The sequence below is a fragment of the Myotis daubentonii genome, chromosome 4 (assembly GCF_963259705.1).
Source record: "Myotis daubentonii chromosome 4, mMyoDau2.1, whole genome shotgun sequence".
Classification (NCBI taxonomy): domain Eukaryota; kingdom Metazoa; phylum Chordata; class Mammalia; order Chiroptera; family Vespertilionidae; genus Myotis; species Myotis daubentonii.
In genome coordinates this window covers 22,824,804-22,850,455 of record NC_081843.1, presented here as the reverse complement: position 1 = coordinate 22,850,455, position 25,652 = coordinate 22,824,804, and the positions used below count along the sequence as shown (strand labels likewise).

The 25,652-nt window shown below is 42.0% G+C and overlaps 1 protein-coding gene across 4 annotated transcripts in view; it reads left to right on the top strand.

Annotated features, from left to right (window-relative positions):
- The first annotated feature begins 3,061 nt into the window (after positions 1 to 3,061).
- The window catches only part of GSPT1 (G1 to S phase transition 1), a 41,841-nt gene continuing 19,250 nt past the window's right edge, over positions 3,062 to 25,652 (top strand). Inside the window, exons 1-6 of one of the 4 annotated variants that reach the window (XM_059693193.1) lie at positions 3,062 to 3,201; positions 18,261 to 18,302; positions 18,420 to 18,461; positions 19,217 to 19,444; positions 20,677 to 20,710; positions 24,910 to 24,987. In XM_059693193.1, the coding sequence (XP_059549176.1) occupies positions 18,440 to 18,461; positions 19,217 to 19,444; positions 20,677 to 20,710; positions 24,910 to 24,987 (362 nt within the window). In that variant the 5' untranslated portion in view covers positions 3,062 to 3,201; positions 18,261 to 18,302; positions 18,420 to 18,439. Of the gene's footprint in view, positions 3,202 to 3,245; positions 3,870 to 6,873; positions 6,896 to 18,260; positions 18,303 to 18,419; positions 18,462 to 19,216; positions 19,445 to 20,676; positions 20,711 to 24,909; positions 24,988 to 25,652 lie in introns of those variants that run through there. The other 3 variants (XM_059693191.1, XM_059693190.1, XM_059693192.1) reach the window with 3 other exon arrangements.

Sequence of the window (25,652 nt, the reverse complement as noted above, 5' to 3'; positions counted from 1 at the left end):
TCTACTTGGCATTGGGAATAAAAGATGAAGAAAGGACCCTGACCTCAGTTGCTCAGTCTTAGCTCAACGGTAATTATTAAGAAGAGCTCCTCACTGTCTGGCTGAAGCAGTGCCTCAACCCTGGCTGGTCAAGGCTTTTGAAAACCAATGGAGTGGATTCTTTCCTGAATATCCATTATTATCCTATTCAGGGATATGCAAGTTAATGACATCAACTGCTTTTCTAAGCTGCAGTCTTAGCAGTTTCTGCCTTTGTCCCTGGGAAAAGCACAAGGTACAAAGAAACTTTAATGTAATTAGATGTGAAGAAGCGACCCATCGGAGCGATCATCCAGTGCCCTATGGGTGACACATCTTGAAGTATGGTATCCAATGACAAGGTGGTGGGAGGACAGAGTCGTTCACTATTTGAGTCATCTGCTTGTATTGACAATTTCTTAGGAACAGGTTTGGGGAGTGCAAATCTTGAGTGAGAAGGCACTTTATTTCACACACATTGTATTTTCTTCTAGTGAATCTAAGATAAAAATATTTATCAATCAATAGCAATGCAGGTCTCCTATGTAGGTTCTCTGTAAATCTGAGGGCAATCAATTAATACCAACTTTAAAATGGGACACTTTTAAGAAGCGTACAATTGGGTCTTCAGAGAACTATATTAGGTTGTAACCAGAACTTCGTATTAATCAGAGGAATACATTATTTTGGGGGGGGGGGCTGCGGGGGAAGTGTCCAAAAGATTTCAGGGAGCATGGACCACAGACCTGACAAGAAACTTGTTATAATGGAGGTATCTGGTTTCTTTACATTTTCCAAATGTTATGGGTTAAAGAAAAAAAGCACACAGGAAATTTGCTAGTTTAACATTAAACACAATTTCAAACCACAGTAATGTAGAACTTGTTTTGAAAGGTAACTGACAGCTTTGTTTTTGACCTGTCTCATTAAGGTGAGTTCTTTAAAAAATAAAATCTTTATTGTTACAAGTATTACATATGTCTCCCTTCCCTCCCACTGACCTCTACTAGCCCACCCCGTACCCCCCACCCCAGGGCTTCACCACCCTGTCTGTGTCCACGGGTTATGCATATATACATACAAGTTCTTTGGTTGATCTCTTCCTTCCACCCCCACCCCCCTTCCCTCTGAGGTTCCTCAGTCTGTTCCATGCTTCTGTGTCTCTGGATCTATTTTGTACATCAGTTTATTTTGCTCATTAGATTCCACATGAGTGAGATCATATGATACTTATCTTTCTCTGACGGCTTATTTTGCTTAGCATAATACCATCCAGGTCCAGCCATGTTGTTGCAAATGGTAAGAGTTCTTTCTTTTTACAGCTGCATAGTATTCCATTGTGTAAATGTACCAAAGTTATTTTTTATTTGATTTTTTTAAAGATATATTTCTTTACTGATTTCAGAGAGGAAGGGAGAAGGAGAGAGAGATAGAAACATCAATGATGAGAGAGAATCATTGATCAGCTGCCTCCTGCATACCCCCTGCTGGGGATTGAGCCTGCAACCCAGGCATGTGCCCTTGGCCGGACTCGAACCTGGGACCCTTCAGTCCGCAGGCTGATGCTCTATCCACTGAGCCAAGCCGGCTAGGGCTCAAAGTTATTTTTTTATCCACTGATCTGCTGATGGGCACTTGGGCAATTTCCAAATCTTAGCTATTGTAAATTGTGCTGCTATGTACATAGGGGTACATACATTCTTTCTGATTGGTGTTTCCAATTTCTTAGGATATATTCCTAGAAGTGGGATCACTGGGTCAAACTGGAATTCCACTTTTAATTTTTTTGAGGAAACTCCATACTGTTTTCCACAGAAGCTGCCCAGTCTGCGTTCCCACCTGCAGTGCACTAGAGTTCCTTTTCCCCACATCCTCACCAGCACTTCTTTGCTGATTTGCTGATAGCCATTCTGAGAGGTGTGAGGTGATACCTCGCTGGCATTTTGATTAGTATCCCTCAGATGATGAGTGACTTTGAGCATTTTTTCATATGCCTCTAGGCCTTCTGTATGTAAGCTGAGTTTTCTTTTGTCTTTACACGCGTTTAAAACTCATATCTAGATCTAGATAAGGTTAAGAAATAGCTAGTCTCTGTGTATCCATGCCTTTATTCTTTAAATAGTAGATTAGGAGCACTTTGTCTAGACTCCTTGCAGAAAAATATCAGCAATATGTTCTTCTCTGCTTGGACATGGATGAATTACAGGAAAACTTAACGGGTCCTCAGAGTTATTTTCCTACTTCATACAGTTGTGTCTAAGTATTTATCTTTTGTTTTTTTTCTTTTCACATGCTTATCTAAACGCAACCTGTAGGCGTGAGATGCAGTCAACAAAGTACCAAGAGAATAAACTTGAGCGAATCCGACCATTCAAAATAAAACCACGTTAATGGAACTAATGGTGCACAGAAGAAGCTGGACCTTCCAAAATAACCCTATCAGTTGGGTACAGTTGGGTACACCAAGGAATGCGGCAATCCTCCGTTTAATTTGCAAAGCCCTTGGCCGGAGGAGGAGGGGATGGAAAAGTTTGGGTGAAGGATTTAAATGACTAGTCCAACAGTGAGTCATTGAAACTTTCCAGGTAATAATACCCTCTGCCGGGGCAGAGCCTGGGCCCGAGCGCTTTACGAGCCACATCACAGTTTAAGTTGTAATGTCTCACGGTTTTACTGCCTCTTCCACCAAATGAATACATAAAATGAAACGCGCTCTGCGTCGGCTTTGAAATGCAAGAAAAAATCTGGCTGGGGGAGGGGAGAAGGCAGGGGGAAAGAAAGAGAACAGGTAGGGATTCAGAGAGGCAGAGAAGGCGGTGAAAACGAAGGAATTTCCAGGAGCTGAGAGCTTTCCCCCGCGTCCTGTGTCTCACAGGACGCGTGGACCGCCGTGCAGGCTGAGACACTCGCCAAGCCGCGCCAGGACTCGCCTCGGTGACCCCTGCCCCCACTCCGTGACAGGTGGGGTTGCTGAGCCGCCACCAGATCGCAGCTTCCTCGCGCTGCCTGCCGGGAGCCCGAGCCGCTTCCGGTTGCTCCGGACCCCAGAACTTCGACTCCCGTCAGCCCCCGGGAAAACCGCAGAGGGGTCGCGCGGACGCTGCCGGAACTCGTAGTCCCGTCTTCGCTGCGCTTCATAGCCGGAAGCGGGAACGCACAGGGCCGGGAACTACCAAGGCGAAGGTACGGGTGGCGGCGAGGGGTCAACCCGTGCCGGGCGTGGGGTTGGCGCTGAGGCTGTCGGAGGTGGTTGGGGTTGGGTGGGAGGAGATCCGCTCGCTTACACGAGGAGGATTGAGCCGCCGCCGCCGCCGTCGTCGCGAGTGCGGAGTCGGGACTGGAGCCGCTGCCGCGACGCCGCCGGAGTTTGTGTCGCTAGCCCTCGGCCCTTCTGCCTCGCCGCTTCCCGGGGTCAGCGCGGCCTGCTCGTTCCCGGCCGGTCGCCCCCGCCTCCATTTCCCGCCCTCTCTTCACCACACACACGGCCCCCCCGATCATGGATCCGGGCAGTGGTGGCGGCGGCGTCGGCGGCGGCGGGAGCAGCAGCGGCAGCAGCAGCTGCGACTCGGCGCCCGACTGCTGGGACCAGGCGGACATGGAAGCCCCCGGGCCGGGCTCATGCGGTGGCCCTGGCGGCCCTTTGGCGGCGGCGGCGGGCGAGGCCCAGCGTGAACCCCTCAGTGCGGCCTTCAGCCGGCAACTCAACGTCAACGCCAAACCCTTCGTGCCCAATGTCCACGCCGCCGAGTTCGTGCCGTCCTTCCTGCGGGGCCTGGCCCAGCCGCCGCCACCCTCAGCCGGCGCCTCGGCCAACAACCACGGAACCGGCAGCGGCGCGGGAGGCTCTTCGGGTAAAGGGTCGGGACTCGGGGCAGCCCCGAGACGCGGGAGGAAGCCGGGCTGCGAGGGCGGGAGCAGCGGCCTGGGGGCCTGGGCCCACCTGGGCTGGGGTGGGCTGGGTGAGGCGGTGCGCCTCGCAGTGCCGGGGGACTTGGGGCCCGGCAGCACGTGGGGCGCTGACAGCGGTGTCGGGCGCCGGCAGTCTTGGGTGGGGCGGCCCGGGGCCGGGGAGTCGGCCTCATGGGTGGCCGCGGCGGAGGGCCGGGCGGGGCGGGAGAGGCGCGCCGGGGACACTGGCGGGGCTTGGGGCCGGGCCCCGGGCCCCGGTTCCCCTACCGGGAACCGTATGGAACGGAGAGGGGGCGGCGGCAGGGCAGTAACACGAGGCCTAGAAGTGAGGACAGATGGAATCCCGAGTCTGTAGGTGGGCGTTGAAAGTCCGAGGAGTTGGGGAGGACGAATCGAGTTTTCTCTTCACCCCGAGGCCTAGGAGAGAGCGTCTCTTGCTGCAACTTCTATTATTGAAACTGTAATTACGTGTTAAATATCTGTGGCACCGACCGGTCTAAAGGAATCCCAAGATGCATTGCAGTTTTGTGATCCGACAGAAACTGTTGGCTATCAATACAAAGATCTTTTTCACCCTTCGCATTTTGTAAGCTTGTAAAGTTCACAAAATGTCACAAAGGTAGAGCACCTCATTTGACATGGGTAGGAAATCACATTAATTTGTGTGCTCCCTTTCTTAAGTGGGACTTGGACTTTCCTCCGTCAGTGACAGGCTTAGAATTTTCAGTGTGTCAAAATCGTTTACCTTACTCAGGTTGTTGGGTATGTCACTTTTTTTATGTTATGTGTCAGTTAACTAGTCTATTCAGACACGAGCATTTGTTATAACTTAATAGTAGCCATGTGCGGTTCTGACCTTAGGTAGTAGACAAACTTTCAGTGGTTTCAAGTTAAGTTCGGTCTTTAAAAATCTGCCTGTATTTAGGGGCTGCTTCAGTAATAGCATGCTTTCAGGTACTGATTTTGTAGGAATAGCAAATGAGTGCACTTAAGTATTCTCCTTATGTAAAAGTTGCTTATTGTCCTGGCCGGTGTTGCTATCTGGTTAGAACATCTGTCCGCCCAGGATCGTGGGTTTGGTTCCCGGCCAAGGTTTCTCTCGCACCATCCCTCCCTCCCTTCCACTCTCTGAAAAGCAAAGGAAAAAATGTCCTCAGGTGAGGATTAAATAAATAAATACATAAATACATAAATAAATAAAAGTTGCTTATTTTAGGAACTGTCAGTATTAGCTTAAAGAGAAAAAGGGAAGGGCTGAATGTCCTTGCATTCTAGTGAGGGTATGGAACTGGATCGTAGTTATTCCCAGCAATTTGCGAGAGCAGATTGTTGATTTCTCTTTAAAGTTCTATATTATAGTACTTCTTAGATAAGTGGACACCATAAAAGTTTAGTTTCTTCAGAAACTTTTGCTACAGTTTTCTCTCTAGAGGCAAAAAGAGACTTTGGAGAAATTTTTGCAAGTATGTACATATGTGAGCACACAGTTTGGATTTGGTTGTTTTATTGATGGGTATTACTTTTGCTTGTGTGGTTGTTTGATGTTTTCCCTTTGAACAATGAAGCTTACTTAGCTTTTATTTCTTTGCTTATATCAAGCCATTTTGGCTACTTAAACTAATCTACTTAAGAGCTCCTAAAAGTGCTTATTTCCAGTGCTTTATCATACAGATCCCTTTTATCCAAACATTTTCTTTTTTGGTCCTCCCTCCTTACTCTGGAGCCATCAGCAGCACTATAGCTAGACCTATTTCCAGCCTAGCTATACCTATTAGCCATTCAGGGACAGCCATCAGTCATCAGGGACAGCTATCCTTAGAGCAGTGGTCTGGAATAGTGGTCAGTTGTTGAATGATTAGGCAGACTAGGCATTAACTTTTATTTTTTTTAAGCTAATACATTTTTATTTAAGGAATTTCACATGTTCTGTCTGAGTCCTTCCATTACCTTAGTTTATCCTGAGTTTGAGTCTTAATCATCTTCATCCCTTTTTTGCTCAATCCAGTTGTCATTTCAGTCAGTCCACAATCCTTGTATTTGAGCTTCTTTGATCTACACTTGAATATGGACATCAAAAACTCTCCACCTATAATCGTTGGGAACTGATTTCTTCAAGCAATTTACTTTAGGGCAATGGTTAGGGTCTGAGTAGATGGATCTGCTTGGTTTAATTTCAGATACCCTCTAAACACGAATAAGTTCAAATCATCTTCACTCCTAAGCTATCACTCCCTAGAATAGTACAGATCTTTGGGATATACAAAATACCTAAAGAATAAGACATAAATCCAGATATTGTGTTCTCAAGGTAAAACCCTAATAAGAAAAAGAAGTCATCTTTGTTATTGTGTTATCAACATCAAAATTAAAATACTAAAGCAGTATGGTTGATATTTCCCTTATATTCTATGCTTTTTAAATGATTAATCCTACAGTCCTGGAACCAGCATCTTAGGTATCATGTTCCTTCTTTTTTTTTAAATATATTTCTTTATTGATTTCAGAGAGGAAGGGAGAATGAGAGAGAGATAGAAACATCAATGATGAGAGGGAATCACTGATCGGCTGCCTCCTGCACGCCCCATGACTGGGGAGCGAGCCTGCAACCCAGGCATGTGCCCTTGACCGGAATCGAACCTGGGATTCTTCAGTCTGCAGACTAATGCTCTATTCACTGAGCCAAGGCGGCTAGGGCTCATGTCCCTTCTTATATGTATCAAAACTCATACTGAACAATGAGTTCTGGATTAGGCATTAACTCTTACCCAGGAGAACTTTCCTCTTCCTGATAGTTGCTAATTTGCAGTTTTACTCTTAATTCTTTTCTCTGTGACCTACTGGGAGTTAGAGATGTAAAAATGTGTAGGGAAGTGGTTGTAAGGAAAGTCCCTACATTATGGTCAACTTTTTCTTTTTTATCAGAGACTTATTTTGATGTTACAGACTTTACCAGCTGCTTCTACAAAATGTGAGTTATGTTTTAAAAATTATCCTTTGTAGGATATCTATTTGAAAAAGAATGGATTTTCTAAATTGAGGTCCTGAGTTCTGTGGGACTGTTGGATTGCATGTTCCAAGCCCATTTAAGTCCATAAAATACCATCAGAGCAGAAAACTATGCTTGGAAGCAATAGGGGGGAAAATGGAAACAACACTTAGATTGAGTGTACAAAGGAGGAATCATAAAGTTTGCAATTTTTTTTATAGTGAGGAAATAGACAGTAGGGCTAACATGTTTCTTTTGTTGTTAAGCCATAGCTGAAATTTGCTGTGTGTGTGTGTGTGTGTGTGTGTGTGTGTGTGTGTGTGTGTGTGTGTATTTAAACTAGATACCAGAGAGCACTTGAAGGAATCTAGAGATAGAGCACTAGGATGAATGACTTTTAAAATTTTTGTCTAGGATGAATATGTCATTTATCTTGAAAACAGGCTAATTTCTTTTTTAAAAAATTTTATAGGGGCACCTTGAGCAATCAGTAGAGGAAGATGCTTTTGTACAGTGTCATCCACCTTCCCTAGAAGGCTGCTGGTTATACCTGTTTCCAGCCATCCCAGCTTAGGTTTCAGTGTTGACCTAGGATCTCTTTGAAAATTTAATATAGGGTTCCAAAGACATGACTAAATAGAACCCATTTAGGTGTAATTCATTTCAGTTCAATACTCTGTACAGAGCCAAGTAAATTGGCTAAGTAATTGCTCTTCAAAGTAGAGGTGCTAAAATGAATGAAAATATGAAGACAAGGGTTATATATACCAGAACAAACATTTTCTATGGTAGAATGTACTTTAAGTTCCAGTTTGCACCTAGTTCAGTTTTTTTTTTTTTCTTCAGTAAATGAAAGATAGGTTTAGCAGTGCTAATCAGGGTTAGTTACTTGGTGTCTTAGTCCATTTGGGCTGCTATAACAAAATATTACAGCTGATAAAAAACAGACATTTATTGCTCACAGTCCTGGAGGCTGGAAGTCAGTGATCAGGGTGCCAGCCTGGTTGGGCAAGGGCCCTCTTCTAGACTGTTGACTTCTTGTGTCCTCTTATGGCAGCAGGGGCAAGAGAGCTCTTTGTAAAGACACTAATCCCATTCATGAGGGCTCCACTCTCATGACGTAGGGCCCTCCAAAGGCCCCACCTAATACTATCACTTCAGGTGTTAGGATTTCAACTTAAGAATTTGGGGGGCAGAGGTGGGGCACAAATATTCAGACTATAGCACTTGGATTTAAGAGCAGCCCTGGCTTCTAAAGTAATGTGTAATGCTCTTTCCACTGTTCCACCCTCAACATTTCTCAAAACTCTGCCATTAAAAAAATAAGTATAGAATAAAACCAGCAGTCCTCAGAAAAGATCTGCCTCCAAAATGTAGCACATTATATTGTGGAACTTGAATTTTAAAAAGAAATATTTGTTTTGTAGTGCTTGGTTTTCACTGATGCCTGTATGGGGGGAAGGGATTTTTTTTTTTTTAATGATTGAGATATTAATATAACATGAAATTCACCTTTTAAAAATGTACTGTTCAGTTGTTTTTAGTATATTCACCAAGTTATGCAACAAAGTGTCATCCACCTTCACTAGAAGGCTTGTTACTTGGTGGATGCTTATTAATCATTCAATAGTCTCAAAGAATGTCTTTGGAGCCCCAGAGTAGAGAAGATACAGAATCAAACTGCTAATGCTTGCTTCCTCCAGAAGAACTCTTAAACTTTATTATTATTAAACACTAGAGGCCTGGTGCATGAAATTCGTGCATGGGGTGGGGGTCCCCACAGACCTGCCTGCATCCTCTCCAATCCAGAACCCCTCAGGAGATGTCCGACTGCTTCTCACAACCCAAGACCGCTGGCTCCTAACCACTCGCCTGCCTGCCTGCCTGCCTGCCTGCCTGCCTGCCTGATCGCCCCACACCCAGGACCCGGGCTTCCCTCCTCTGGCTGGCCACAGGCACCCAGGACCCGGGCTGGCTGCAGCCGCAGGGGACCGTGGGTAGGCGGCTTTGCCGGGGCTGTAGCCGCAGGTGCCTGGGACCATGAGACAGGCGGTTTGTCCCTCTCCCAGGCCTCAGCCTGGCTAGTCCCCATTCCTCTCTTGCGAGCTCATTTGTGCCTGGCTGGTCCCCAGTCCTCTCTCGCAAGCTCATTTGTGCCTGGCTGGTCCCCATTTCTCTCTCCCTAGTGTTGAGTGTCTTTACATCACGAGGGCATGATGACTATTTGCATATTAGCTCTTTATTATATAGGATTACCTGTTGACTGATAGATAAGTTTAGACAAATAAGGTTCTTGGCTTTAGATTTGTTTTCTTTTTCCTCTAAGACTGAAATGCCTACAATAACAATTCTAATATACAGGATTTTTCAGGCTTCTTTGGGACAGTAAATGGAATAGAGTGGACAGAGGAGATCAGGGGAAACTATTGCTCCTAGAGTGTCGTGTGTGTGTGTGTGTGTGTGTGTGTGTGTGTGTGTGTGTGTGTGTATTAATCTTCACCTGAGGATATTTTTTCTTTTGATTTTTTTTTTTTTTTTTTAAGAGAGAGTGGGAAGGAGGGAGAGAGACAGACAGACATTAATTGGTTGCCTCCTGCATGGGCAGGGATCGAACCTGTAGTTCAGGTACCTGCACTTGACCGGGAATTGACTCCTCAAACCATCGGTAGCTAGGGCCGAGGCTGTAACCACTGCATAGCACAGGCAGCGCTGTCTCTCCTCCCCCGCTCCCCCCAATCTTGACTTACTGATTATTAGATTATTGAATTTGGGCCCTTGTTTCATGATTTTACATGCTTGAATGACTTGAGCAGGAGGATTTAGGGAACAAGTGCTGTGCCATATTGAGCAGTTGTTTAAACTGTTAGAAATTTTGATTGAGAATAAACTGTCTTTGGAACAAGTTTTACTTAGTGCAGTGAGTACACAGCTTTTTGCATTCTTTTGTCCTTTATTTTTCACCTTTTCTGAATCGTATTGCATGAAAGGGCAATCAGGGCAAGTTAGGGAGATATTATAGAGGACAGATTTTAAGCTTGGTTTTGCTTGCTTTTGTTTGCTCGGGAGGAAATGTCTTAGTGTTGAAATAGTATTGTTTTTCTGGTTGAAGAGAAAGAAAAAATGAGACTGGATAACCTTATGGGGGCGGGGTGAGTTAGCAGTATTAGAATGGAAATTTTTGAGATGTGAATCTGGTTTTGCTCAGATATATGTATAACAATTAATGAACTGCCTACAGAATGCAGGATGCTGTTCTAGGCACTTGAAATGACAGCACCAAGATGAATAAATTGTTCTCAAGGAGTCTAGAAAGAGATCAGATTTACTCTAATGGAAGACACAACATGGTGAGAGGGCCATACAGAGGGTTCAGAGGGCTTTCAAAGCTGCAAATAGTAATTGTTCACAGATTGCCTTATGTTGTAAATAATTTCAATCTTGTCACCCTAATGATAAAACTAAGGATCTATTTTCTAAGTGCCGTGAATATCTTAAGTTTTTTAAGTTTGCTAGGAATTTGCTAAAGTTGAGTATCAAATATCTTTTACACTCGTCTCATTAAATAGCAGTGAGTTTGGTTACTGCAATTCTGACTACTGTATCTGTGAGGCATGCTAATTTAGAATTTCTACTCATAATTCTTAGAAATCTTTGGGAAGCAAGAATTTGTTTACCGGCTGAAGGTTCTTGATTGTTCTAAGGTCTCAGATTTCTTTTTTAGCTGTCAATTGGTGATTCATACCAAAGCTTCTTAAAAGTTTTATACTTAGGGCGGGGGGAAAAAAAAGGAGACATATGTAATACTCTTTGTAATACTTTAAGCAATAAAAAAAAAAGTTTTATACTTGTTTTCAATAGATTTTAAAGAAGCATGGCTGGGCTATCAATGTATTTGGGTTTTTTAATTTGTGTTTTTTTTTTAATAAATGGTTTTGCTCTAAGGAAATTTACAGTGGAACCTGGGTTCTCGAACTTAATTTGTTCCAGAAAGCTGTTCAAAAACTGAAGCATTGCTTCCCATTAGAAATAATGTAAATTGAATTGTTCCATTTCAGACCCCAATTCCCTGTGTTTTTGTGGTTGTTGTTTTTTTATATATATGTTATTGATTTCAGAGAGGAAAGGAGAGAGAAGGAGAGAGAATAAAACATCAGTTATGAGAATCACTGATTGGTTGCCTCCTGCATGCCCCCCACTGGGGATCAAGCCTGCAACTGGGCCTGTGCCCTGGCCAGGAATCAAACCTTGACCTCCTGGTTCATAGGTCTGAGCCACACCAGCCAGACAATATTAACCATTTTAAAGTGAACAATTTAGTAATAGTGTTGTATAATTACCACTCTATCTAGCTCCAAAATATTTTTATCACCCTAAAAGGAAACTCCTACCCATTAAATAGTTAATCTCCACTTTCCCTTTTCTCCCAGCTTCCGGCAACCACCAATCTCCTTTCTGTCTTTATGGATTTACATATTCTGAATATTTATATAAATGTAATCGTACAACATGTGACCTTTTTTGTCTGGCTGGTTTATTTCTCTATGACCAAATTTTAACTAACTATTTAGAAATCCAGATTATCATCTGTATTAAACTACTGACTGTCTTCTGTTAAAATTTTTGCACTTCTTGTTTTAAAATTTGTGGTAATATACCTAGTTCATTAGTAATAGCCAGTTCATTAGTCTTCCTTTATCATAAACAGTAGTATTAGTTTCTCTTTTCAATTTGGGGTATGATAGTTTTATTCAAAACTGATACACTCAGCCCAGCCGGCATAGCTCAGTGGTTGAGCGTTCACCTATGAACCACAAGGTCACAGTTGGGTCCCAGTCAGATTCCCAGGTTGCAGGCTCTATCCATAGAGTGGTATGTGCAGGAGGCAGCTGATCAATTTTTCTCATCATTGATGTTTCTATCTCTCGCTCCCTCTCCATTCCTCTCTGAAATCAATAAAAATATATTAAACAACAAAAAAACCTGCCACACTCAGATAACTTTTCCACTTAATTAGAATGGTTCCTGTTTTGAATATTTGATAAGGGTGTGTTTCTGAACATAGAGATACCACTGGAAATATGAAACCATAATTTCATTCCTCAGGAGATTTACTAACTTCTCTTTCACTAGCAGATATGAACCATGCAGGATCTGATAGGTTAATCTCTAATTAGAGTGGTCATCGGTTTGCTAACCGTGAACAATGACTTTGGGCTTAGTAGAATTCTACACCCCTGCTCATTTAGTAGTCAGTAAAATCTGGATGTCATATGCATTATGAATAAGACCAGAGTAGAATTAACAAGAGAAGGTTGCTCGTGCATTTGTGAATACTGGGTACAACTATATTGAGAAGTTTACATTTAAAAAACATTTTGCTATATCTGTTATTTTTCTGGCTCATTGTTCCAAAACATCAGTTGGCAAATGTTGCTAAGGTTTATAAATGTGATCCATCATCTGAATACATGGAAAGCTTTTTTCCAACATAACGAAACTTCTTACTTTTGAGCCCTTTAATACCGTCATTACCTGTAATTAAACATTTCTTTTCTTTTCTTTTTTCAATCCTCACCCGAGGATATTTTTCCATTGAGTTTTAGAGAGAAGGAAAGACAGAGAGGAATATTGATGTGGGAGAAACACATCGACTAGTTGCCTCCTGCATGCACCCCAACCAGGGGCCCTAGGCTGGGGAGGAGCCTCCAACCGAGGCACATGCCCTTGACCAGAATCCCTTAGGTCTGCAGGCCGAAAGCTCTATCCACTGAGCCAGACTGGCTAGGGCAGTGGTCGGCAAACTCATTAGTCAACAGAGCCAAATATCAACAGTACAACGATTGAAATTTCTTTTGAGAGCCAAATGTTTTAAACTTAAACTATATAGGTAGGTACATTGTTATTAACTTAATTAGGGTACTCCTAAGGCTTAGGAAGAGCCACACTCAAGGGGCCCAAGAGCCGCCTGTGGTTCGCGAGCCGCAGTTTGCCAACCACGGGGCTAGGGTTTATTTTCTTTTCCATTACAGTTCACATTCAGTATTATTTTGTATTAGTTTCAGTATATTAAGCATTTTCATTGCTTGTGATACTTGACTTTCTGCCTCTGTGAGCTTTACAAACTTAAACATTATAAATGTAGGATGTTTTGGAAAATAAAACGGAACAGATTTTTTTATTACGCTACATTATGCAGCCATGTGGAGGTGGTCTCATGACTGATGTCACTGTTCTAAGAAGTACTTTACAGCTTTATGTATGTAAAGTATAAATACTGTATTTTTGTAAATCTAAGAGTTGGTTCTAGAACTAGGTGGTCAGTGTATGTACTTTTCATTTTGAAAAGCTCACTTACAGTTTGGGGGCTATCTTATTAGGTGAGAAGGGGGAGCCCACTATAACAGTTGTCTCAATCTTTTTCCTGTTTTAAAATACTTGTACATCATAACTTAGTTTACTTTTAAAAAGAAATATTTTATTGATTTTTTTACAGAGAGGAAGGGAGAGGGATAGAGAGTTAGAAACATCAATGAGAGAGAAACATCCATCAGCTGAAACACTCCTCACTGGGGATGTGCCCGCAACCAAGGTACATGCCCTTGACTGGAATCGAACCTGGGACCCTTGAGTCCGCAGGCTGACGCTCCATCTACTGAGCCAAACCGGTTAGGGCTTAGTTTACTTTTATTGACTGATTTTCAACAGAGGTTGTTTGAGGAAAGGCACTTGTATAACTTGTAAAAGCCCAGTTGAGTCTGTTATGTCTGTATGTTAGATGGTGGTGATTATAGTATTTCATAGGGTTTTTGAGGGAATGTAAATGAGAGAGCAAACAGCACAAAAAAGTTCAATAAAACCCTGGCTGGTTTTGCTCAGTGGTTACAGTGTCAGCCTGTGAATCAAAGGGTGGAAGGTTCGATTCCTGGTCAAAGGCACATACCTGGGTTGCAGGTTCGATCCCTACCCTGCATGAGGAAGAAAACCAATCGATGTTTCTATCTGACATCAATGCTTGTCTCTATCACTATCTCTTTCTCCCCTCTACTCTCTCTAAAAATCAATGGAAAAAAATATCCTTGAGTGAGGATTAACAAAACAAAAAACCCAAAATATTAATTAATATAAATTAATATTTGACAAAGGAGGCAAGAGCATACAATGGCGTAAAGATAGTCTCTTCAATAAATGGTGTTTGGAAAATTGGACAGGTACATGCAAAAAAATGAAACTAGACTACCAACTTACACCATACCCAAGAATAAACTCAAAAATACTTAAATGTAAGTTGTGAAACCATAAAAATCCTAGAAGAAACCATAGACAGCAAAATTTCAGACTTCTCTTGGAACAGTATTTTTGCTGATATATCTCCTAGGGTAAAGGAAACAAAGGAGAAAATAAATAAATAGGACTATATCAAAATAAGCTGCTGCACAGCAAAAGAAACCATCAACAAAATGAAAATGAGCCCACTCCATGGGAAAACATATTTGCCAATGATACATCTGATAAGAGGTTAATATCCAAAGTATATAAGGAACTCATTCCACTTAAAAAAAGGAAGACAAACAATCCAATTAAAAAATGGGCAAATTACAATGAAATACACACTTCTCCAAAGTGCACATACAGAAGACCAATAGACATGAAAAAATGCTCAAAGTCACTAATCATCCAAGAGATGCAAATTAAAATAACAATGAGGTATCACCTCACACCTGCCAGAATGGCTGTCATCAAAAAATCAATAAATGACAAGTGTTGGCAAGGATGTGGAGAAAAGGGAACCCTAGTACACTGCTGGTGGGAATGCAGACTGGTTTAGCCATTATGGAAAACAGTATGAAGTATCCTTAAAAAAATTAAATATGGAACTGCCATTTGACCCAGTGATCCCACATGTAGGAATATACCCTAAGAAACCCGAAACACCAATCAGAAGGAATGTATGTACCCCTATGTTCATACCAGCACAATTTACAATAGCCAAGGATCTGGACATAGCCCAAGTGCCTATCAGTAGATGAATGGATAAAAAAAGCTATGGTACATTTATACCATCGAATACTATGCAGCAGTAAAAAAGAAGTATCTCACCCTTTGAGACAGCATGGAAGGACCTTGAGAGTATCATGCTAAGTGAGAGCAGTCAGAGAAAGACAAGTATCACATGATCTCACTCATATGTGGAATCTAATGAACAAAGTAAACTGGATCCAGAGACATGGAGACATGGAACAGACTGGAATCTCATAGAGAAGGCGGGGAAGGATGGGTGGGTGGGGAGATATTAACCCATGGACACAGACAAATAGTGTGGTGAAAGCCTGGGGTCGGGGACAGAAGCGGGCTAGAAGGGGTCAATGGGGAGAAAAGTGGACAACAAATGTAATGCTTTCAACAATAAAGATAAATAAGTAAATTTAAAAAAAACAACATTAGTTGGAGTTAGTGTTACCCCCACATCCAGCGTTGTATTGATTTGTGAGAGCTTGGTATCCCTGTGTGGCCATAATAGATACTCAGTATATGCTGATAAAATTTAGTTGATACTCAGTACATGTTAGGGTATGAAGACTGTCATTTGTTGAATATCTGATAGGTGCCAGAAGTTATTTCTCACTAAACAAAGGTTTTGTTTTGTTTCTTCATTTAATCCGTTCAATAATCCTGTCAGGTGGATGGCACGTAATTTCCATAATTACAATGAAATAATTGCATCTTACAACTTGTTAGTGACAAGCCATGATTTAAAGTCAGGAGTCAGCTCAGTTCTAGCCTCTTTTACTACTACATGCTACCTCTTCCATCTCTAGGGTGGCATATGAACTTTATTCACTTAACATTGCCTGGCTTCATCTCAAAATTGAATATTTTTTCCTTACCCACAAACTTTGCTTTGAAATAGGAAAATGAAAAAAAGGTTAATCTCTATTATGTCTGAAGTACAATTCCTGTTCCCTTCTAAATCTAGTTGAAATGATTTCTTGCTCCCACCCCCCCATTTCTGTAACATAGGCTGGGGGGGTCATCTTAAACCTTTCACTCTTTCTTCCTAATCCTGTTAGATGTTCCATCCATTATCTGTGCACTTAACCCCATCTCTAGTTTTATTGCTCAGTTATCATAATGGCATGCTTTCTTGTAGTAGTGATGCTGGTCTTTCTGCCTGTAGTGTCTTTCCCTCTCTATTTCTTCTATATACTACCATAGAATGATCTTCCTAAGTGATACCTGATATGTCATTTCTATCAGAAAGCCTTGATTGCCCTTTACCTTTCAGGGGCAGGAAATTGCTTTCTTCAACACTTGTTATTAAAGGTTCGGTCCAATACCTTTTCTTGACTCTTATAGGTGTTAATACTTTCTGGCAGTTGTTTTATTTTATTATTTTTTATTATAATTTATTGTGGTGATATTGGCTAATAAAATTATATAGGTTTCAGGGGTACAAGTCTATAATACATCATCTGTATATTGTATTGTGTTCACCACCCCAAGTCAAGATTCTTTCCATCACCATTTAACCTCCCTTTTACCTTCTACCTAGCCCCTCTCCCCCGGCAGTGACTTTAAAATGAGTTTTTGCTGGTTATGAATTAATTATTTTTTTTGAGTAAATATATTTTTATTGATTTCAGAGAGGGAGGGAGAAAGATAGAAACATCAATGATGAGAGAGAATCATCGATCAGCTGCCTCCTATACCTCCCCACACTGGGGATTGAGCCTGCAACTCGAGCAAGTGCCCTGACTGGAAATTGAACCTTGACCTCCTGGTTCATAAGTTTATGCTCAACCACTGAGCCACACCAGCCAGACTAATTATTCTTTACTGGAGGCCCGATGCACGAAATTTGGGCAAGAGTAGGCCTTCCCTCCCCGGCTGCTGGCTCTGGCTTCCTTCTGGCACTGGGAACCCAAGCTTCCCTTGCAGCCCTGGCTTTGTCTGGAAGGACGTCCGCATATTACGCTTTTATTATTATACTAGGGGCCCGGTGCACGAAATTCGTGCACTGGGTGTGTGTGGGGGGGGGGGGGAGTGTCCCTCAGCCCAGCCTGCCCCCTCTCACATACTGGGAGCCCTCAGGCGTTGACCCCCATCACCCTCCAGTCGCAGGATTGGCCCCTTGCCCAGGCCTGACGCCTCTGGCTGAGGCATCCGGCCCGGGCAGCAGGGACCCGCAGCTGCAGCGGCCCCGCGATCGTGGGCTCCGCTTTAGGCCCAGGCAAGGGACCCCTAGCTCCTGGGACTGCCAGCTTCGACCTGCCCAGCTCCCATCGCTGGCTCCACCCCTACTTCCTGCTATCACTGGCCAGGGCGTCAAAGGCACCTGATTCGCCTTTGCCCTGCCCCCCAGCTCTTAGCTCCCCCCTGGGTTTCCGATCACTGTCAGTGGCAGGGGGCTTCTTCCTGCTTTCCCTTTTGCCTCCCTGCATTGTGCCTACGTATGCAAATTAACCGCCATCTTGTTGGCAGTTAACTGCCAATCTTAGTTGGCAGTTAACTGCCAATCTTGGCAGTTAATTTGCATATAGCCCTGATTAGCCAATGAAAAGGGTATCATCGTACGCCAATTACCATTTTTCTCTTTTATTAGTGTTGATATTACTTTGTGTGTAGGATTTATGTGACTTCAAATTCTTTGATGTCTTTTTGTATTTTGCAGATTCTTTAAAGCAGGGGTACTTTCATATTAGAGTATCATTTAGGTTTATCAGATATAAAAAATAAATTTAAGGATAGTTGGGGAACAGTATATATCTCTTCTAGTGATGTCATAGGTAGATTTGTGGTGTGGAAATGGGATTGTGCTTTACCTTAGAATTTTAACATAGGGCAAAACTGGCATCATTGTAATTGCCTTTCTGAGATGTTGTAAAGGCCTATATATAGTTGGAGGATTTTATCTGAAGTACTTTATTTTATTATTATCAAATATAATTTATTTGAGGATCTTGATGATAATGTGATTATAGAATCTTAAAAAGGGCTAATCATAGCCTTCTTAGTCTAGAGCTACTAAGAGAATTTAGAGAAGTAATGTGTATTTGTTGAGAAAAATTTTATAAATTTGATCTGTGCTGGGCAACAGATTGCTTTTATAATATCTGTGAAGGAAAAGTTTATGAAGCAAAATAAAAGAATAAGCATGCTTTTATGAATATATTTTAGTTACTTATTTTTTTAAAGTAGGTTAAACGAGACTTCTAATTGGAATACCTGAGTTAGTCACTGATCTGAATTATTGAGATTTTTGTTGTGTTTTGAACTTTGGTTTTTAAAAATGTAAGTAAAATGGATATATAGGTCTTAATTTTAAATAGAACTTATTTCTATTGAACAGCACCTGTGGAACCTTCTCAAGAGGAACAGTCGTTGTGTGAAGGTAATTTTCTATGATGTGACACTTATACTATTTGATTTGAGAAAACTAGTTGTGTAATGGTGTGTAAAGCTAGATATTGCTTTGTAAATATATATTATATCTCAATTTCTTGTCTAGGTTCAAATTCAGCTGTTAGCATGGAACTTTCAGAACCTGTTGGTAAGAAAATTTCTGACCATATTAATACAGTAATAAGAAACTCTTTCACTCTCAAGATTTAAGGTGCAAATGTAAGTGTTATGATTATTATAATGCCTTCATTTAAAACTGACATTGAGTCTTTGCTATGAAGATTTAGAAAGCAGAACTAATTAGACATTAATACTGCTGTGACAATTTAGTGTTCCAAATACAAAAGAATTGAATGGAGGAATGTTAAAGTCAGTTTAAATAGTTGTATCTGTTCCATTTAGTTGGTGAAAATTTTTCTTCCCTTTTGTAACTTATTACTCTTAAGGGTTTCATATTCCCAAGGTGATTAATAAACTTGAAGCCAAAGTTACTACTTGCAGAGGAAAAAGAAAAGATCTTCTAAATTCTTTCACACTTTCCTATGTTCTGATTTAAAAATTTCTCTTTTTCTACTGTCAGGACATCTTAACACTGGAATAACAGGGCTGTTAAGAATGTTAAGATCTCCTGCTTACATGTTGTTTGTCCTAATGAAAATGAAGCTTTGATAAAATAGCAACTCTCATAGTATCTGAGTCAAGCTGTGATGCCAGCAGTGTGGCCAGCTTGAAAGCTATTATCCATTTCTGTTGTGAAAGATTTTCTTGCTTATATATCACTAGACATTAGGAAATGGAGCTAAATATGCCAAGTTCCATTTATTGAAAGCACCTATGTTTTAAAGTGCCTGTATATGTTACAAATCTTTTTTAGAATACTAAATTTAAAATGCCTTCTTTCAGTAGAAAATGGAGAGACAGAAATGTCCCCTGAAGAATCATGGGAGCACAAAGAAGAAATAAGTGAAGCAGAGCCAGGGGGTGGTTCCTTAGGAGATGGAAAACCTCCAGAAGAAAATGCCCAAGAAATGATGGAGGAAGAAGAGGAAATACCAAAACCTAAATCTGTGGTTGCACCACCAGGTGCTCCTAAAAAAGAACATGTAAATGTAGTATTCATTGGGCATGTAGGTAAGTTACTCATAGCTATGATTGGGTACATAAAACAGAACATCTTTTTAATAACTTGGAGATGTTTCATGAAACTGAACTGTGATTTGCTAGATTATTTAGCTGGCAGAAAGTTGTCAACAAATACTTTGTTCTCAAAGGGTGGGCAGATGAACAATTCTGTAATGGCATGGAAGCTGGGAGAAAAGCTTCAGTATATTTTTATATAATGTGTAAATTAGCCTTTGATGATAGCTGAGCATATTATGATATCTTAATATCCTAGGGAACTTAATTTATTAATTTTATTGTATTAACTTTACTGTGTAGTTTAATGTTGTGGTATATGAGAATTAGTAATAGGTTGCTGATTTAGCAACCCCCGACCCCCCACCCATTTGATTTACTTAGATATTTAATCATCTAACCTATCCCCAAAATTCTGAGGAGAAAAATAATACAATTATGTGTCCTTCTCCCCCTCCCCCCCCTTTATCTCTGTTTTCCCCTGAATATGATGATACACCCTTCTACTTTTTTAGTAGCCAGAACTCCTTTGAAATTTGTATAGGAACACTAATCTCTACCAAAAGTGAAAGGCAGACTACTTAAATGTAGTCTCAGCTCTTGGCTATTTTTGCTGTTCTCTAAGGCTCCCTTAGGGTTTTTTTTTGTTTTTTCCTAAAGTAGGTTGTTGTTTTTTTAAAAAAAACACAACACCATATTTTTATTGATTTCAGAGGTGAAGGGAGAAAGAGAGGCAGAAACATCAATGATGAGAATCATTGATCGGCTGCCTCCTGTACACCCCATACTGGGGATTGAGCCCACAACCTGGGCATATGTTCTGACGAGGAATCAAACTGTAACCTCCTGGTTCATAGGTACCAATAGATGCTCAACCACTAAGCCATGCTGGCAGGGCTACCCTTACGTAATTTATATTCATTTGCTGCCTGGCTCTTAGCTGAAGGTCAGGGAATACTCTGTTTAAAATTCTTTCTTTTGTTCTTTATCAGTAAAGTAGTTCTAAATCATTATCAAGCTGTTAGGGGGACTTGGTAGCTCCTTTTTCCAAGGGAGAAGGTAACTAACCAATAGATTCCTACAGTTTCTGTTGCTTTTGCACGATTTAATTATATAGTATATGCTAAACCATATCTTCGTAGTTCTGTTATATGTATATACTGGTTGGCTTTTTAAAATTTTTTTTATACCTATGCTTTGCATATTGTTGATGTTACTACTTTTAGATGCTGGCAAGTCAACCATTGGAGGACAAATAATGTAAGTATATTTTTTTCTTATATAATAGAATTAACTCAATTGAATGAATTTTGGGAATTGTCAACTTTCATAAAATCATACAAAGGAGATTACCCCAAGTTAAGAAAAATCTATATATATAAAGAGCCAGGGGCCGTCACATCTGAAATAACTGAATGGATGACCAAATGACTGAGCAGCAAGCTGTGTGGGGTGACCAGCCCGGCAGAGGGGGGCAATGAGGGGAGACCAGGCTGGAAGAGGGGGCAGTTGGGGGCGATCAAGCAGTCAGGCAGATGAGTAGTTAGGAGCCAGAGGTTCTGGATTATGAAAGGGATATCCAACTGCCGGCAGTCAGACATCCCCCAAGGGGTCCCAGATTGGAGAGGGTGCAGGCTGGCCTGAGGGGGGGGGGGGACCCCCCTCACACACAAATTTTGTGCACTGGGCCTCTAGTTAATAATAAAATGACATTACCTGTAGAGAAGACTGATATTAAGGAGTAATTTTTGCAATGTGATCATTAGTATTTTCTGATGGATTATAGACCATCACTAAAATTCTTTCATGATCACTGTCAGACTCTGATGTAACATGAATTAAATATACTTCTGAAAATTACCTTTTACATTTTTTATAAAAACTAATAAAAGAACCAACCCTCACTTATAGGAAATTTTACTCTTTGAATATAATTTTCTTGGAAATAATAAAAACCAGCTCTTGAACCTGGTGCATAAAGAGAACTGGCGTTTCCTCATCATCAACTCCTTAAATTTATGTGGATTTAATCAAATATAAGGTAGTCTGGCTAACATGCTAAGATAATTTTTTATTATATTATATAAGTTATTAAGGTATGAAGACACCATGGTTGGCCTTCAGGAACATATTCTAGTATTGAAAAATCTTTCAAATTCACAGGTCCTAAATATTTAATCCCTCTTAGATTAGACCCATTTTTTAAAACTGTCATCAGAGAATCTAGATGTCATCATCTTGTCTTGTTAAGTAATCTTAATTGATAATCTTTCCAATTCTCACTTTTGAAGATTCCCCAACAGACTCTAAAACAAGGATCCTCTTCTAAGGCTCTACGGATAATAGTGTTGGGCAATTTGATGATTTTTTAGAAGAATGTATGTTTTTTGGTTATGGGCTGTAATTTTCATTGGTATTTCACTGGGATACTATACTTAAATGGTTAGAAACATGCACTACAGATGACTGCACAGAGAACCCCATAGAGATGAAAGCTAGAACTGGAATTCCTAAGGAAGTATTTTAAAACTAGAGGCCCGGTGCACGAAATTCATGCACAGGTGGGGGGGGCCCTAGGTCTGACCGGCGATCAGGGCCGGGCTGGCTGGGGCCTGTTGGCTGGGAAAAGGGACCGGGGGAGGGGCTGTGGGAGGTTGGCTGTGGGAGTGCACTGACCACCAGGGGGCAGCTCCTGCATTGGGTGTCTGCCCCCTGGTGGTCAGTGCGCATCATAGTGACTGATCAACCGGTCGTTCTGGTCATCCGGTTGTAATGGTGGCTTAGTCTTTTATATACATAGATAATCTCACTTTGAGAAATAATATATTTAAAGTATTAAAGTATATTAGTAAGACTTAATTGCCCGGACAACACTGTTGGAATCATTTTATATAGCATTTACACTTGCTTTTTAAAAGAAACTTTTATTGCGTTGGCCAGTGTGGCTCGGTTGGGTGTCATCCCGTACAACAAAAGAGATTGCTGGTTTGATTTCTGGTCAGGTCACATGCCTGGGTTGTGGGCTGGATTCCTGGTAGTGTGCATGCAAGAGGCAACCGATGTTGAGCTCTCACCTAGATGTTTCTCTTCTCCCTTCCTCTCTCTCTCAAAATCAATAAACTATTCTAAAATAAATAATAAATAAATATAATAAACTTTTATTCTGAATTAATTTTAGACTTTACAGAAAGGTGGTAAAAAAAGTACATACTTTCCATATATTTTTCACTTAGCCTACCCTAATGGAAACATCTTACATAACTGTAGTATAATCATTAAAACAAAAAAGCTAACATTGCTATAATACTATTAATTAGACTACAGATCTGTTTGAATTTCACCAGTTTTTGCAGTAATATTTCTCTGTTTTAGAATTCCATTTTGTGTTTGTTTTGTCTCCTTTAACCTGCAACATTTCCTCAGTCTTGTCTTTCACCACCTTCATTATTTGAAGATTGCTATTCAGTTATTTTATAGGATACTAGAGGCCCGGTGCAGGAAATTCATGCACTCGCAGAAGGGGGGCGTCCCTCAGCCTGGCCTGCGCCCTCTCGCAGTCTGGGAGCCCTCAGGGGATGTCCAACGCGGGCCTAAGCCATCAGTTGGACATCCTTAGTGCTGCCGCAGAGGCTGGAGAGGCTCCTGCCACAGCCACTGCGCTTGCCAACTGTGAGCCTGGCTCAGGGCTTCTGGCTGAGCAGCGCTCCCACGGGAGCGCACTGACCACCAGGGGGCAGCTCCTGCGCTGAGCGTCTGCCCCCTGGTGGTCAGTGCATGCCATAGCGACCGATCATTCTGGCGTTCAGTCGATTTGCATGTTAGCCATCCTATCTAATAAAAGAGAAAAATGGTAATTGGCGTACGACGATACCCTTTTCATTGGCTAATCAGGGCTATATGCAAATTAACTGCCAACTAAGATTGGCAGTTAACTGCCAACAAGATGGCGGTTAATTTGCATATGTAGGCACAATGCAGGGAGGCGAAAGGGAAAGCAGGAAGAAGCCCCCTGACACTGATCGGAAACCCAGGGGGGAGCTAAGAGCTAGGGGGCAGGGCAAAGGCGGCCCTGGGGCCGCCTTTGCCCTGCCCCCAAGCCATGATCGGAGAATCAGGTGCCTTTGCCGCCCTGGCCAGTGATAGCAGGAAGTAGGGGTGGAGCCAGCAATGGGAGCTGGGCACGGTCGAAGCTGGCAGTCCCGGGAGCTAGGGGTCCCTTGCCTGGGCCTAAAGCGAAGCCCATGATCGCGGGGCCGCTGCAGCTGCGGGTCCCCGCTGCCCGGGCCAGACGCCTATGCCAGAGGTGTTAGGCCTGGGCAGGGGCGGAGCCTGCAACTGCGGGGAGCTGGGGGTCCCCTGCCCAGGCCTGACACCTCTGCCAGAGGCCTCAGGCCTGGTCAAGGGGCCGATCCGGTGATTGGTGATCGGAGGGTGATGAGGGTCAACTCCTCTGGCCGAGGCATCAGGCCTGGGTGGGGGGCGGAGCCGGGGATTGAGGGGATATGATGGTTCCCTTGCCCAGGCCTGAAGCCTGGGTCAGAGGCGTCAGGCTTGGGCGGGGGGTGGAGCAAGCGATCAGAGGGAGATGGGGGTCCCCTGCCCAGGCATGATTCCTGGGCCAGAGGCCTCAGGCCTGGGCGGGGGCCAGAGCCAGTGATCGAGGGGAGATGGGGGTCCCCTGTCCAAGCCTGACACCTCTGGCCGAGGCGTCAGGCCTGGGCAAGGGGCCGATCCTGCGATTGGAGGGTGATGGGGGTCAACGCCTGAGGGCTCTGAGTATGTGAGAGGGGGCACGCTGGGCTGAGGGACACTTACACACACACACACACACACACACACACACACACACACACACAGTGCACGAATTTCGTGCACCGGGCCCCTAGTTTATTATATAGGACTAGGGGCCTGATGCTTGAAATTCTTGCAAGAGAAGGCCTTCCTTCCCCCAGCTGCTGGCACCGGCTTCCCTCCTGCACCCGGGGCCCAAACTTCCCTTGCAGCCACGGCTTCGTCAGGAAGGTCGTCTGGTCTAATTAGCATATTATTTTTACTATTATAGAGTCTTCAATTGGGGTTAACTGATGTTTTTTACAATCACGCTGAGGTTAGGCATTTTGGGCAAGAATATCATCAAAGACATGTACTCTTAGGGCATCCAATTGGGGTAAAAGATACCAATATTCAGTATGCTTTATTTATTACTGGTGATATTTGCTAAAAATTACTTGGTTAAGGTGTTACCAGGATTCTCCACCATAAAGTCACGATTTTTCCCCTTTATTTTGTGGGAGTTAATTTGAGACTATGCAAATAACTTTTCTACTGAAAGTTTCCTGATTCAAGCATCCACCAGAGGTACCTTTACTTCATTATATTTAGAATTGAAATTCTTTTTGAAGTGATTTAAAGTTTTCCTAATTTCATTGAGTAATTTGTGTTTCTTTAAATGTTTTCAGGTATTTGACTGGAATGGTTGACAAAAGGACACTTGAGAAATATGAAAGAGAAGCTAAAGAGAAAAACAGAGAAACTTGGTATACTAAACTTTTATGATACTATAAATTACTTTTAAGGAAATGCTGCCCACTTAATGCTTTTGCAGTCTACTGAAATGGTGTCATAACAAAGGAAGTTTCTTTCCCCTCATGCTACATAGTCTAGATCATTTCCCGATGACTTCAAAACTTGCACAGAGAAAGTTTGGAAACATCCAAACATCCAATAATAAAAGGCTTATTGAATATATTCTAATTGGGCCATTATCTAACCACTATAAAATTGCATTTAAAGAATTTATAGTAACCAGGAATAGAATATGTTACAGTGGAATTTGGGAAGAAAGCAGGAAACATCATAGTACTTAGGACACGATCATTAACTATGTAAATAAACAGTGGAAAGAAAAATAATTGAAGGAATTATTGACAATGATTCCATTGAGTGGTGAGAGAAAAGGTCAACTTTTTTCAGTTTTCTAACCTTAACTTATTTTTTAAAAGTTAACAAGCTTATCTGAATGGGGCATTGGTGTGCTTTATGTTGTTATATTGCTCTGTAAAGGGAAAATCTTAATGAGTATATACTATGAAATACAGATGATTCGGTAATCTAAATTAATGCCTTCTATTATGGATGATTTGAACTTAAATAAGTAATTTTTACATGGCAAATAATATTGAAATAATTTTAGCAAGTAACT